We start from the raw sequence: 15,355 nt of genomic DNA on the forward strand, positions 1-15,355 counted from the left end.
GGGGCATGGTTTTTACCCATTTAACCTGTGTCAAACAGACGCTGGTAAAATGGGGTGTTTTTTGGGATGAATCGATTTATTTGGAAATAAATCGATTCAGCCCAAGTGGGAACCAGGTGGAATCAAATAGGATTTGAACCCGCCTTGGTTTCCACTGGCAGCGGCTTTCCCCCATGCTCCATCCTCAGTCCAGGAGACCAGGAGGATGGAGGGAGACAATGGTGGGGAAGCTGCTGTCGATTCCTGCGCCGATTATTGAAACTGGAACAAACATAGGACCTTATCGCACACACAATTTAAAACATTTTGGGGACTGAAGGAGGACGCTCATGTGCGCGCACGTCCGGCAGAAAGTGATTTTTGCCTGACGGAATACCTTCCGTCAGCAAAAAATGGCGTCCGTCAGGACTAGATGGGAATGGGTGCGCGCTGGGGGACGGAATGGGGACTGTATGCGATAAACTCCGTTTTGTGCCAGACGCGCGCGCGCATGAGCATCCTCCTTCAGTCCCCAAAACATTTAAAATTGCGTGGCGATAAGGTCCATAGTGGGAGCCATGCTGTTTACTGAACCGATTTCAGGAATTGGTGCAGGAAGCGAATCAAGAGGTAAATGGGAATGAGGCCACAGGTTACTAAAATCACAGGTTATTATTTTGCAGCAAACACAGGTTGGAAAAGCAATTATTAGATCTGACATTTTGAGTTTCTCAGAGTGAAAAATGGGAAGGACACCTCTACTTTTATCAGGTATGGAGAAGGAGGAATTTCAGCAGGTGGTCCTTGTCATCCAATCAGGTAACAAGCAACACCTGTTGCAAATACTTCTTCTAAACAGGAGCCCTCGCCAGTTTTCATTTGGCAACCTTATTGGCACAATACTTTCCATGATGAAAGAACCTGCATACAAGGAGGGTCTAATTTACCATCTCAGCACCCTGTATCTTGAAAAAAACAACCTCTTGATTGCCTCTTAAAAGAAAGCATATATAACCAGCCTTCCTCTGTGCTAAAGCGAACAACAACTAACAGGCAAAATCAAAAAATCCTACACAAAAAAGAGGCAGACAGAAAAAATTGTAAGACTTTCAGAAAACAAATGTGTATTTATTGATGAGAAGGTAATCAAAACAGCACTACATGGCGAGTTGGGCTTTTGCACCTCCAACGGGAATGTGGTTCCTTCTCCAGTGGAGGCAAGTAAAGCTGAGTGTCTCACCAAGGAACCGTTTTCCCCTCCCAATTCACAAAAGTGCCATTGTCTTTCTCTGAGAGGCGGGCAAGGGTATTCAGGATGTCTCGCACACTCACGTTCGCTGGCAGCGTAGCCTGGTTTAGCAAAGAGGAGATAAAAAGAAAGTGAGAGAGAAGAAGAAGAAGAAGAAGAAGAAGAAGAAGAAGAAGAAGAAGAAGAAGAAGAAGAATCAGGAAATTACAAAGTGTCTAGCTTAGCATCTGTTATGCAAAAACTGGTGTAAAACAGGAGTGGAAATCATGAAGCCCTCCAGATATTATTGGACCACAATTCCTACCATTCCTCATCATACACTTTATGTCTATATGATCAGGTTTGGGGGATCCAGCTAGATTTTAGTATCTGAGTTTAGCATTGTACAATTTAAAACTGAAAATGGGCTGAAGGCTATGCTGGATAGTTCAGTGACTGAAATAGATTTTCTTACTGATAAATGAAATCCCAAAATATATTTATGCATTCTAAACTTTACTTTGATGCAAGCCAAAGGAGTGAAATAAATGTCATGGCTTCTTTGTAGTTCTGAGATTCCATTGTGTGAATCACTAACCTGTGCAGTTCCCATGTCAGTCTGCACCCATCCAGGATGCAGAGCAATGCACAGGATCTCATCTGCTGCATATCCCAGCGACTGGCACTTTGTGAGCATGTTTAAAGCAGCCTAGAAAGAAGACAGACCAGAAACAAGGAGATGTGTGATGCATTTCAGTTCCATAAGATGACAGTGGTCAGAGGAAGGCCTATGTAAAGAAGGCTGTGGAATTTATTTTCTATTAGTGTAATCTATGGTAAACAGATCTGTCTTTCTATTGGAGGGGTGGCATGCTCAGAGGTTCCAGGGTCCAATTTCCCAGGCTCAGGACTATGGATCCTATTTAATCATGACTGGCTGGAAACCTGCAATCAGTTTTTAAAAAGGTGCCAAAAGGGTTGCATATTTTTCAACTGATACTCATCCCTCCTGAGCCTTCCAAAAATCAGATAACAGTTCTTGCTGATTTTATTTTAAAAATCTGGCTCTGCTGACCTGATGAGTCTATCCCTGGTCTTCAGATAGACATAGGAGCTTATCCCATGCACAAATAAGCTGGCTTACCTCTTCCAGATTCAAATCAGGATCGAGGATGCCCCCAGATGTTATCAGACGTAAACCACCGTCAATCTAGCTGCAATGCCACCACCTGGTGAAGTCTTTCTCAGCCAGCACTTTTTCAAAGTTGGAGAGTTCTGGACTTCGAAAAATGGCCAGCTGAGCGAGGCATTGACTCGGGGATGCATTAAGGTGGCAGCATTGTGGCTAGATTGGCGGCTATCTGATAACATCCTGATTTGAAGCTGGAAGAGGTAAGCCAGCTTATTTGTGCTCCATACATTCTGCTATTGGACAGTGGGTTAGGTGTGGGCCAAAAAAAAAAATATCCTGGGAAGGAGGAGACTATGGACATCTAAACCCATTTCCAAATTAAGATAGAGAATATTTTAAAGATATAAGTCCCATTTCACTGCCCTCCTGATGGCCATGAGTCAGTCACACATCTCAGACAGCAAGATGCCAGGAAAAATGGCAAAATGTTGGAGAACAGAAGTGTGTGTGCCACATGGATAACCATATGCCCTACCCTCAGATGAAGTGAAAATCCTGTCCTATTGCCAGTGCTGCAGATTGAACTGTTAAATCTGTGTTGTAAACGTGGAACAGAAGAGAGATTTCATTATTTACCTGAAGTGGCATGGATCTACTCCTATCTGCTCTAACATTCAGCCATACAATGTCATTTGCAACATTTAATTTTGGAAGTATTTTCACCACTTTAAAAGCAGTAGCAATGTATATATGTGTGTACACACACACACACATTAAAATTACAATTTAAGAAGTCAGCTCAGGGACTACAATTCAATATGACTTTTTCCCCCTCCTGGAAATATTTCTGCCTGGCCTTATCTGGTTCCATCCTGGAAACACGGCAGATAGATTTTTCTTATTGACCCAAGGACCTGTATGTAGACCAGAGAATCTGCATATAGACATTTATATAGCCAATTCTGCCAACATACAGACATATCTGGTATTTGTTTAGGATTATGCATACTGCCTACAGAACATAAGTAAACCAGTCAATATATGCATATCCTCATTTGAGTCCTTTGCCTCAAAATGTCATTGAGACACTGACTTATGTCTGCCTGATGCCTGGATCCAATCCCATGCATCTACCAGCTAAATGCAGCTGGAATCAATAAATAGTTGTGGCCATTTTTCTCCAACTTTTGTATTTGGGTCATTATTTGATGGAGTGGACTCGCCCCTGGATATGTATGTATTTATATATATATATATATATATATATATATATATATATATATATATATAAAACCTGCCTCTCCCCGGAGGATCTGGGCGGGTTACAATAAAAATAAAATAAAACATAGTAAAATAATAATACAACCCTAACCCACAATTTAAAACACAACAGCATAAAATCAGTTATTAAAATCGCAATAAAAATTGAAATATAATTTATTTTCCATTACAATGAGGCAGTTTAGGGGAGAGTCAAGAAGGCATAGTTGTGGGACAGTGGAGAGGGCCCATGTTATTCATCTGGGAATGCCCGCCGGAAGAAATCCGTCTTGATGGCTTTTGTAAAGGCCTCAAGAGATGTTATGTGACAGATCTCCTCCGGTAGGTCATTCCAAAGTTTAGGAGCGGCCGATGAGAAGGTCCTGTGGGCAACCACTGCAAATCTAGTCTTCTTAGTCTATAGTAAATATGTCCCAGAGGACCTGAGTGTGCGGGGTGGATTGTATGGAAAGAGATGTTCCTTTAAGTAAGCTGGACCTAAGCCATGTAGGGCTTTAAAGGTGATTACCAACACCTTGTACAAGCCCGGAAACTAATTGGTACCCATTGTAAAGATTTCAGAACTGGTGTTATATGGTTGCCTCTTGATTTTCCGGCAACCAACCTGGCTGCCATGTTTTGGATTAACTGAAGGTTCCACATTAGGGACAAGGGTAGCCCCATGTAGAGTGCATTTCAAAAGTCCAATTGAGAGGTTACCAGAGTGTGTATTACTGTTTCTAGGTCACCTGGTGCCATGTAGGGTCGTAGTTGGCATATCAGCCGAAGCTGATAACAAGCACTCCTGACCATCACATCTATCTGAGCTGTCAACTGAAGGGACGGAACCAAGAGCACTCCAAAACTACGAACACAGTTCTTTAGGGGAAGTGTGACCCCGTCTAGGACCGGTGAACATATCTCCATACCCAGACTTAGGGTTTTTCTCAACAACTTTCCCACCAAGAATCTAGGGTGCAAATAACTGAAAGTCAAATCCTTATCGAAAGGCAGCCCTTTCATCTTATCATCACTGGGATCTCAATACCTTGCTGCAACGGTACGATAGAGCAGGAATAGTTTCCCACATTAAGACGTGGGTGATGGAGCCACCTTCACTGGATATGTTGACAATGGCAGCTTTGCTGCAGCTCATCCCTTTCTGGGGGCTTTCTTGAGCTGCCTTCTTCAGCAAGGGAAGAAATGCCTGGAGAAAGAGAAGGAATCAAGGAGAGCCAAACACTCTGTGAAGACAATTGGACATCACTTCTTCACCTGTGCAAACGTTACTAGGCTGAGGCAAACAGGGAAAATTGAGTTGCCAGATGCACACTATAGTGTCTCTAGAACTATACAGATGGAAACTGCTTGCAGTCATGGTTCAACAGGTGTCACCTGCTACTACCTCACTTCCACAACCTGTTGAACGTATGTCTCTAATCTGTCATACCCTCCAACTGTTCCTCTTTGACAGGACCAATTAATCCTCTCCCATCCCATTTTTTCAGTTGCTTTTAAAATGTCCCAATTTCTGTTCTATCCCTCCAGTTTTCCCCTTTCTCCTCACTTACTTAATTGCTGTAAACTGAGTTGAAAGTGTAAAAGCAGTCTGCACTCCATTAGGAATGGGGAGAAGAGAACAAGGAGTGAAGTCCTGTCCTTCTCAGTAGGCTCAAACAAAAAGAAAGTGCAGCAGGCTAACTAGCTCATGTCTTCTTTCTCCTTTTGCCATCTTAACTTTTGCCATTTTGGCCACACTCTGATGCTGATCGACCAGACTTGTCCCAGTTTTCATCTGTCAAATGTTGGGAGGTAAGTTCTAGTCCAGGAACAAGGCAAGCCTACCTAAACACCCACCCCCAGGTAGGAAAAAAACCCTTCATAACCCATGCATTTTCTGAAAAGATGACATGTTTCTCTGCAAGAGTGGATCTTACCTGGCATGCCACGAAAGGCCCAATCACATTGGTTTTGTACACTTCAGCCATGCCTTCTGGTGTCTCTGAGTCCAGAGATTTTTCGTTTACAATAGCGGCATTGTTTATCAAGAGGTTCAGTCCAGTTCCTTTCAGCCGCTCACTGACTCTGGCAGCAGCATTTCTGATACTGGATGGATCAGAAGTGTCTAAAGCAACAAAGAGAAGACTGTAAACGTGATGAACATTATTGATTAACCACCTCTCTCCTAGGAAAACCCCACTGGCCATTCAGCAGTCCTGCTGCAACTCCCTGTAACTCACACTTTTATTGCTCCAAAAGTACAGAGCACTGTGGATCAATTCCCATGGTATTTTTTAAGTAGACAAAAAAAATTGCATACAGTAAAAAAAAAAAAAAGTCTCTGGAGAAGAACATGTTTGCCGATGCAAGTACCATACAGTACCATCCCAAGGTTTCCCCTGCACTGGGAACGCAGAGTGACACATATTTTTGCTCTGGTACAAATATGTGAACTATTCTTTTCTATATTCCAAGGATTGTCAGATTGGAAAAGGAAACCCTGGGGGGTCTTTCATTAACCTACAATCAGTGAAGAGGAACAGTACTGGATAGGAATTGAGGCTGAGCTGAATAACGTTGGTTCAGGATGACAGATGAGGTCATTCTGGATTCCAAGATGCCAGGAAGACTAGAGATTCTGATATGGCCATAGATGGCTTATTGCTGGTGGTAGACTTTTGTTGATGGGTGAATGAGCAGTAGGATAGGAGCTACAATGGCTCACTTTTCTCTCTGCACTACCTAAAGAATTTATTAACATATTCCCCAACATTTGACAATTCTATGAGAACAATAGAAGCAAGTTAATATTTGGAACAGAGTGGAGACATTGTGTACTGAAACTGAATCTCTTTCACACTACAAAAGTATAGTATTTGAGACTGAAAGGATTATACACAATTAAAGACCCAAAACTAAGAGCCTGTACAGACAGGCCAAAATAATGCTGCTTTGGGTCACTTTGGATATATGCTGTTTAAATGATGCACGCATCCTAAGAGGCCGGAAGCTATACCAAAGTTGTGGTCCATGGCTTTGGCATGGCTTCTGGCCTCTTAGGACGCATGCATCATTAAAACAGCATACCTCCAAAGTGACCCGAAGCAGCTTTAGTTTGGCCTGTCTGTACGGGCACTAAGAGGCCTGGAGATATGTTTTTGCTCTCTCAGGATGGCACTATATGGCAGAGGTAGTCAGTTCATTGGGTTTCAGACCTTTTGGAGCCCACAGGGAATGCAAAAAATGCTCAGAGCACAAATCAAAAAGGTGACAGAAGTTGAGTTATGATTTGCGGGGGATGTATTTTTATGTTAAATAGATCAGCCCCATGCCATAAACTACTTTAAAAGTATACAACTGCCCCTGGATACTGTTCTAGAACAAGGATAGGCAGTATGTGTGTATCAAGGGTTGTTGTATTGTATCCCAGAGCCTCATTCTGCACACCCCTGAAATGTGGGCTCCTCTAAACCAGAGTGGATACAGAGTTAGAGTGGAGGGCCACCCCTTGAATTTCATACCCTCCAACTTTTCACAGATGAAAACTGAGATGCATGTGGCCAAGCAACAACAGAGTGTGGGCAAGATGGCAAAAAACTATTAATGGGGAAGAACACAGAGATTAGGAAAAGCTGCTGCAATTTGCTTTTGACTGTATCTACTTGGGAAGGGCAAGATTCTCCCCACTTTCTTCTCTCCCCACTGCTGAATTCACTTTGAGCTCAATTTGCATTAACTGAATTAAGCTGAAGACAAGAGGGGAAATGGAAGTAAGGGCTGGTACAGATGGTTTTAAAGGAGCAGCTTGACACCGCCCCTTTGAGCATTGGATAGGGGCTGAAGCAGCCACACACCACAGCCTCGATCTGGCGTTTTTCTGGCCCAAAAAGAAGTGGCAAAGTGCCACTCCTTTTTGGGATGGAAAAAAGCTGCTCTCTCCACGGTGGCAGCAGCTCTTCTGCGCTCCTGTGGTGTGCGGCATCTGAACGCCATCTAGTCGAGTGGGAGGCATGACGCCAGCTTGGGGGCAGCATCGGGGCATGTGTCATGTAAATGCCACAACCCCACTCTACCCCCAAGCCAGCACTTGCTATGTGGGGCTGGAGAAGAGTGCTGAGGTTACTATGGACAGCCAAGAAGTCAAACAAATGGGTCTTAGAGCATATCAAACCAGAAATCTCTCTGGAAGCCAAGATGACTAGATTGAGGCTGTCATACTTTGGCCAAATCATGAGGAGGCACAACTCACTGGAAAAAAACAATAATGCTAGGAAAGATGGAGAGAAGCAGAAAGAGATGAAGGCCACATGCGTGATGGCTGGATTCTTTTAAGAAGGTCACAGGTATGAATTGACAAGATGTGAGCAGAGCAGTGGAGCATATGGAGTCTTGGAGATGTTTCATCTACAGGGTTGCCATGGTTGAGATCGACTCGAGGGTGGATAACAACAACAAAAATTAGCTCCCTAGACAGACTATATGGCTTGTTTTAAAGTGAAAGCCCTGCTTTTACAAAGAAAACTTACTTTTTACCACTATTACGGTGGCAAACTTGATGGCAAAAGACCTTGGGGTCTTTTGGCAGCCTGCAACAATGAATAGGGCATGCATCCAAGCTATGGGCTGCTCACCAGCTCTAGAGAGATCATTGTGGAAAGAAAAATGCTGTACTGTTACAAGTGTGAAATCTCAGCTCTTTCAGGACCTATGCACTGAGTCTGATCATCAACCTCTTTACTAGCAGCCACTCTGACTGGCAGCAATAGCCTTTCAGGGTTTCAAGAAGGATTATGTCCTAGTTCTATCTAGAGATCTCCTGTTTTAACTGATGGTATTCTACTGATCCTATTTAGCTTCTGAAATCAGGAAATATGATGGAGTTCAGGATGGTTTGGTGGTATTTATCCTGTACAAAGAGGGAATTGTTGGGGAATGAAGTGACCAGGCACATACCCAACTGGATGATCTCCACTTCCGGGTGCTTCGCAGCCAAATTCCTCAAGTTCTGAAAGACATACAAAACAAAGTTGGTCAAAGTGTCCAAGCAAATCCTGGAGATGGAATTTATATCAAATGGAACAAGAAGGAGTCAAGGTCCAGCTGCTTTAATCTTCTTACATTATTGTGGCTCAGCAAAAGTGTTGCATTCTTTGTTGCATAACTGTGATTCAGCAAACGTATTCTCCTGGAAATATTTGAGCAGTAGCCTTTCTCTGAGTGTGGAGTACTTTTAGGCAAGATTTCATGGAACAATATTTCAATTTAATACACTGTGGCAAAAATTCTGGGAATTCCTACAATAAATCACTAGTGTTATTATTTAGGATATGGTGTTATAAATTGTTAAAAACAAATTAGTTGTATCTTTGAGAAGCTGTAAATGCTCATGTTTCTTCCCCCACTACCATACGTTTTAGTAAGAGCAGACCATACAACCCTCAGCATTTTATCCTGAAGAAAATCCTACTAAACTCCATGGAATTTATTCCTTAGGGATATTCACCTATGCAAAATATTTCAGGGGGGAAAAAACGGTTTCCTAAACCCAGGAGGAAAGATTGCTTCTCCCTTTAAAAGTTTCACAAGAGATCACCACTACTCTCCACATATAATCTTTTGGATTACTTTTGATTCCCTTGTTTGGGCACCAAGCCCCACATAGAAGTGATGCCACAGCAGGGCTTACCTGGGCACCTGGTCCTTCTGGGTCCCGGCAGGTGGCAAAAATCTTTTCTGCATGGTTCTTTTTCTCAAGCAGCTGCCTGACTATCTCCAAACCAATGCCCCGATTGGATCCAGTCACCAAGACACTGCGTGCTTTCAATACTGCCATCGCTCCTGCCTCCCCGTCTCTAACTAGCTAACAAGTCTCTGTGCCAACCTAAGTCCCCAGCTCCTCCACCCAGATTTATATAATCAGACCGGATCGTGTTTCAATTTAGAAAGTCTATCTCTGGCAATAGACCAAAACCACATAGATGGCAAAGTGCACACTGCCTTTGTCATAGATAAGCTCAGGTTCTTTGTCTGATATGGGAGTGCAACAGAGTTCAGTCATGAGGTACATCTCTTGCATCTAAAAGGGGCCATGTTTACTCTCTAACACTACCAAACACTACAGTCCCTAACTCTACAAAATGGAGCTGGGAAAGAGTACTGCCTGGAACAGTAGTGAGCTGCTGCTGCCAATCAGTGCCAACAATCCTGAGTTAGATGGACCAAGGCTTGTTTCAATGTTGTTGTTGTTGTTGTTGTTGTTGTTTGCCTCCAAATCATTTTTTACTTACTGTATGGCGACCATAAAGCAAACTTTTCATAGGTTTTTCTTGGCAAGTTTCTTCAGAAGGTGTTTACCCTTCCCATTGACTGAGGGTGAGAGAGTCTGACTTATCCAAAGTCACCCAGTGGATTTTTACGCTCAAGTGAGGATTTGAGTCCAGGTGTCCATATGGCAGCCGTTATGCACATCTGCACATGGCATAACAAAGGAGGAGGGAGGGAGTTTGTATGCATTCCCTATGGGTTGAGGGGAAACGGCCAGAAACTTGGATTTTCTAGTTGCTCTTTGGAGATCACAGGGGATTGATGCTCCTATGCTTCCTTTTGTTGTTGTTATTGGTTAACCACACTCAAGTTGATCTTGACCCCCTCAGGATTTGACATCTCCAAGACTCCCTGTCTTCCACTGTTCTGCTTAGTTCCTGTAAACTCAAACCTGTGACAATAGACTCCATCCATCTAGCATGCAGCCTTTCTCTCTTTCTACTTCCCTCTACCTTTCCTAGCATTATTGTTTTTTCCAGTGAGTCATGTGGCCAAAGTATGACAGCCTCAGTTCTGTCAACTTGGCTTCCATGGGGATTTCTAGCTTGATCGGCTCTAAGACCCATTTGTTTGTCTCTTTGGCCAACAAAGAAAATCCTCAGCACTCTTCTCCAGCCCTTCATCTCAAATGAATGGATTTCCTTCCTATTATCATTCTTTATTGTCCAGCTCTCATATCCATACATGGTAATAGGAAATACAATGGCTTGTGTGACTCAAACTTTTGTGTTCAGTTGTATATCTTTGTATTTTAGGATCTTTTCTAGTTCTTTCATAGCCACTTTCCCCATTCTTCGTCTTCTGATGTCCTGGCTGTGATCCTCGTTCCTATCAGTGTTTGATCCAAGGTATGAGCACTCTTTTACGATTTCTATTTCCTCATTGTGTAGATTGAATTTCTGTAGATACTCTGTAGTCATTATTTTTGTTTTCTTTATGTTCAACAGCAAGTCTGTTGAACTTCCTTCCTTGATCTTCCTCCATGTCTGTGAGGTTTTCTGCTAGTGTTACAGTGTCATCTGAATATCTTAGATTGTTGATATTCCTTCATCCTATTTTCACTCCTCCTCTTTCTGTGTCCAAGTCTGCTTTTCTTACAGTATGTTCTCTCTGTTAGCCATCATTTGGTTTTCCATGTCTGTTGCCATATGTTGGTTAGCATGAGAGGTGACTCTGCCAATGTCACTTGCAGCAATTCAATTTCAATATCGTCTGTTCCTGGTCATTTGTTTTTGCCATTTCTCTTATTGCAGCTTCCGCCTCACCTTTTAGAATTCCACCTCATCTTCATATGTCTCTTTGTTCCATGTGTCCTTCATTTTGTCATCTCTTTTATATAACTCTTCTGTGCAATGCATCCAATGTCTTTTTATTCTTTCCTGATCTTGAATTATGTTATTTTTATTGTCATAGAGTGTCCCAGTCCTTGCTTTGAACTTTCCTTTGATTTCCTGGATCTTGTGGAATAGGTCTCTCATTCTTCCTTTTTTGTTGTTGTCTTGTACTTCTCTGCATTGGTCGTGTAGTAGTTTTCTTTATCTTTTCACACTAGCTGTTGTATTGTTGCATGGTTCTTAGTTTGTTCCTGTCTCCCCTTTGCTTTGCTTCTCTTCTTTCCTTTATTGCTTGTAGCAGTTTATCTATCATCCATGGTTTCTTCTCTTTCCTTTTGTCTATTGAAAGTGTCTGTTTGCATTCTTTTTTTATTATGTCCCTGGCTTCAGATCATAGTTCTTCTGGTTCTCAGTCTATTATGCTTAGTAGCACAAACCTGTTCTTTATATTGTTAATAAATTCGGATGAGATATTGTTTAGATCATATTTTGGTATGATGACTGTTTTTGTTTTCTTCTTGAGTTTCACTCTTATTTTTGATATGAGTAATTTGTGATCTGTGCCACTATTGGTGCCTGTTCTAGTCTCAGCCACCAGTATGAAACCTATGGTTCCTAGCATATCTTTAGTGGGGTTTTGAGACACTGCATTTGAGATGTGCAGCAGAGATCTTAGGGTTTAAGGCGTAAACGATTGCCAGGGCTAAGGAGTAGATTGTTTTCACCTTGAATAAGGTAGTGGTATTTTCAGTTGTATATTTAAGAGGAAAAGGGAGGTACATCATTTATAGTGTAATTTCTATTTTGTATTTCCATCAGTTGTGTAAATTTTATTTAGTGCCATAAGATTTACTACCAAACGTCACAGAAACAACACAGTCAGAAGAGTCCTAAAATCAAGTCCTGCATTGGCCCCTCATTGGACGCATGGAACTTTTAGGACAACTTTTATTGTTGTTAAATATACAGACAGAGAGAGTTAAAGTGCAGTTGTGTTTGCAGTATTCAACTACAGTTTGCCCCATAGATGCCAGAAGTAAGAGCATGTGCATTCCAGTTGTGGGCAGAGTTCGAGGCCCAGGGGTTAAACTGGTGCAAGGGAAGCCATTTGTTAAGGGCTAGATAATTCTTCGCTGTTTGGACATTTTCCTTCGCACGTAAAGCACAGGACAGTTCAGTTTGGTGCATATTTACATATGAACTTTCCTGCCCAACTTTACTTAACAGCTTTCCCTCCCAAACAAAGTACAGACCTTGCCCTCCAAATTATCACATTAGTAACTTTATCAAACTTGTCAAGAAGTCATAACTGGCTACCAGCTTGATGTTGGTTAATGTGTCAGATGCTCCCCACAAACATTCCTGCCCTGAGGGAGCAAGAATGAAGCAAGGTACTGGAAGACATATAGAAGTTGGAAATTTCTGAATGGAAACTCATTAAGGAAATTGATAGATGATGTTGGGATGTGCATTAAGGCTTATGGGCTGCTCTCCTACAGACTGAAATAAACAAACACCAATTTCATACATTGCATTATATTATTATATTACTTCCCCATATCATATTACTTTCAGGAGTGGTGAAAGTTATTTGACCATGGAAAAGGAAAAATTTTCCTGCCCCCCATCTCAACTCAGATGTTATAAATGAGATCTGGGTATAAAAATAACAGCATGGATGTTTGTAAGTAAAACCAATGATCTCTCTGTACAAGGAACATCTAACTGTCATGGGAGATAAGGATCACATAATATATGTATTACTGACATTCTTTTTGGTTTGATGAGCTGTATTGTCTTTCCTTTCCTTTGGAGGTATAACTTTCTGTATGGCAACCATGAGCCATGCTGACTGGGGATGATGTGAGTTGTAGTCCATCAAATCTCGATGGCACCAACTGGGAAAGCTACTCTATCCATGTCAGAAAAGTGGCTGAGATGGCAGTAAAAAAATTCCATGAAGAAAGTCAGGCACTGAAGTTGTAAGTTGCTGGGAGTGGTCAGATTTTGTTTGCCTTCCCTTGCCACTCCTGCACAACAAAGGACAACTGATATAAAGAGCCTTTCAGCTAGAAATCGCAGAACCTTTCACACAATGCGCAACAGGATGCCTTCAGGTTTATATCAGTAACCTGCAGAAACAGCACACTCTGAGCCTTAGCTGATAATCACTGAGCATTTCAGGAAACCTGACCAATAATGACTGAATGTGCTAGGAAATGACTCAAGAGGTGCATCTACATGACAGTAAAAGTATTGCAGATTGACACCAAATTGTGTTGTTCCATCCAATAAAAACCTAGTATTTGTAATTTTACAAGCTCTTTAGCCTTCTCTGGCAAAGAATGGTGTGCCTCACAAAACTGCCATGCCACCATTAAGTTCCATTGTCCCCAATGGCGGCACAGCCACATGCACTCACCGCCATGGGACAATGGAGGCTGTCCCTAATGGTGGCATGGCCATGTGACTGCGCCACTATTGGAGACAACAGAATTTCAGCATCCATGGATTATGGTATCTGTGGATGGGTCTGGAACAGATCCCACACGGATACTGAGGGTCGAATGTACAAAACAACATGTAAATATCATACAAAGCAAACACTTCCATTCAGCTACTGGGAGCCCTGAAGAACTGGCAGGGGAGGGCATCCATCTATAGCAACCAAGGGACACATCACTGAAGGTCCAACCTTGTGTCTATATTTGTTGTTTTCATAGTTCTTACTTGCCTGATTCATAATGACTTGGCAAAATCTATAGCTGAGGTTGTCCATGTGATTGGGACCATGCCAACCCAAGGTGTGGCTATCTCCACAGGTGCCAGCCATGAGCCTAGCACCACTCCAAGCCAACTGCTCTCTCTGTACAAGTGTTTAAAGTTCCTCCCTAAGTGATTCCAGTTGCATGTTATCTTAGAAATAGATTGGCAAATGTACTAGCAAAATCAAAAGCAAGCTCTTGCCCAGAAAAAAGTGAAAAAGGTCCCATTATGGTGGCATAGAGGAGCAACAATGACAGGCCACTATGCCTCCTCAGTCCAATGCATCTTCCGGTGGTTGCTCATACACCCAGTTTGTAATGGAGGACTTGAATATAGCCCCTGTCATACTCGGGGGAATCACTGAATTGAAAGTCAAGGTGAATCTAGGAAATGATAAAGCTTTTCAGAAAATTACACAGAGAAAGAAGTCTTGCAGAAGAGTCAGCTTGGCTTTTGCCCCATTGACGTGTCCCATTAACCTTTTGAACTGCAAAACAGGTTTGGCAGATGAGTTGCTGTTTCATATTTTTAGAGATAGAAGATACTGGGGAAAGGAGGGAAGGAACTTGGAACTTTGATGCAGCATAAAATCGCATTGGCCTTGTTAGCTGCCGCATCGCACTGTTGACTCATGTTCAACTTGTGGTCTACTTTGACTCCCAGATCCCTTTCACATGTAGTTTCATTCAGCCAGGTGTCCCCCATCCTATATCTCTGCATTTTATTTTTCCGCCCTAAGTGCAGTACCTTACATTTCTCCGTGTTGAATTTCATTTTCTTAGCTTTGGCCCAGCTTTCTAGTCTATTCAGGTCATTTTAAATTTTGATCCTGTCCTCTGGGGTATTAGCTACTCCTCCTAATTTGGTGTCATCTGCAAATTTGATGAGTGTGCCCCCAATTCTGCCATCCAAGTTATTGATAAAGATGTTGAATAACACTGGTCCCACAGGGATTCAACTGATTATTATTATTATTATTCTTTATTCTTATATACCGCTTATTCCTTATTCAAGATCATAGCGGTGTACACGTTAACTGATCTAAGCAATGCTTTTGAGATTTGATATCTCCCAAAGTATTGCGATTTGTTGTTCTCTTGTTACTGTTCAGATCATAATATCTTTTCTGAAAAACCTATTTAAGTCTTTTTAAACTGAGGGTTGTGGTGCACTCTCCATAGCAAAAGGATGGCAGGGAAGAAAACAAGTCACTGAAGTCCTCCTTATCTGTCCCCAACTAACCAAGCTCTGTGAAAACTGAAGCCAACTGATTTCCAGCATAGAGCTTCTCCCAGAGGGTTGCATAAAGTGCTTAGCAACTTACTAGCTCAG

At 42.2% G+C, this 15,355-nt stretch overlaps 1 protein-coding gene across 1 annotated transcript; it reads right to left on the reverse strand.

Moving 5' to 3' along the window:
* Positions 1-1,087: 1,087 nt before the first annotated feature.
* Positions 1,088-9,497, reverse strand: LOC149305935 (uncharacterized). Its single transcript, XM_089539702.1, has 6 exons — positions 9,286-9,497; positions 8,553-8,604; positions 5,537-5,724; positions 4,648-4,806; positions 1,806-1,916; positions 1,088-1,329 (listed from the first exon to the last, which is right to left on the reverse strand). The coding sequence occupies exons 1-6, from the start codon at positions 9,430-9,432 to the stop codon at positions 1,216-1,218; spliced, it is 771 nt and encodes a 256-aa protein (XP_089395828.1). The 5' UTR covers positions 9,433-9,497; the 3' UTR covers positions 1,088-1,215.
* Positions 9,498-15,355: the final 5,858 nt, after the last annotated feature.

Source organism: Sceloporus occidentalis, unplaced genomic scaffold, assembly GCF_023333645.1.
Source record: "Sceloporus occidentalis isolate IW3139 unplaced genomic scaffold, rSceOcc1.0.p SCAF_10, whole genome shotgun sequence".
NCBI classification, from domain to species: Eukaryota; Metazoa; Chordata; class Lepidosauria; order Squamata; family Phrynosomatidae; genus Sceloporus; species Sceloporus occidentalis.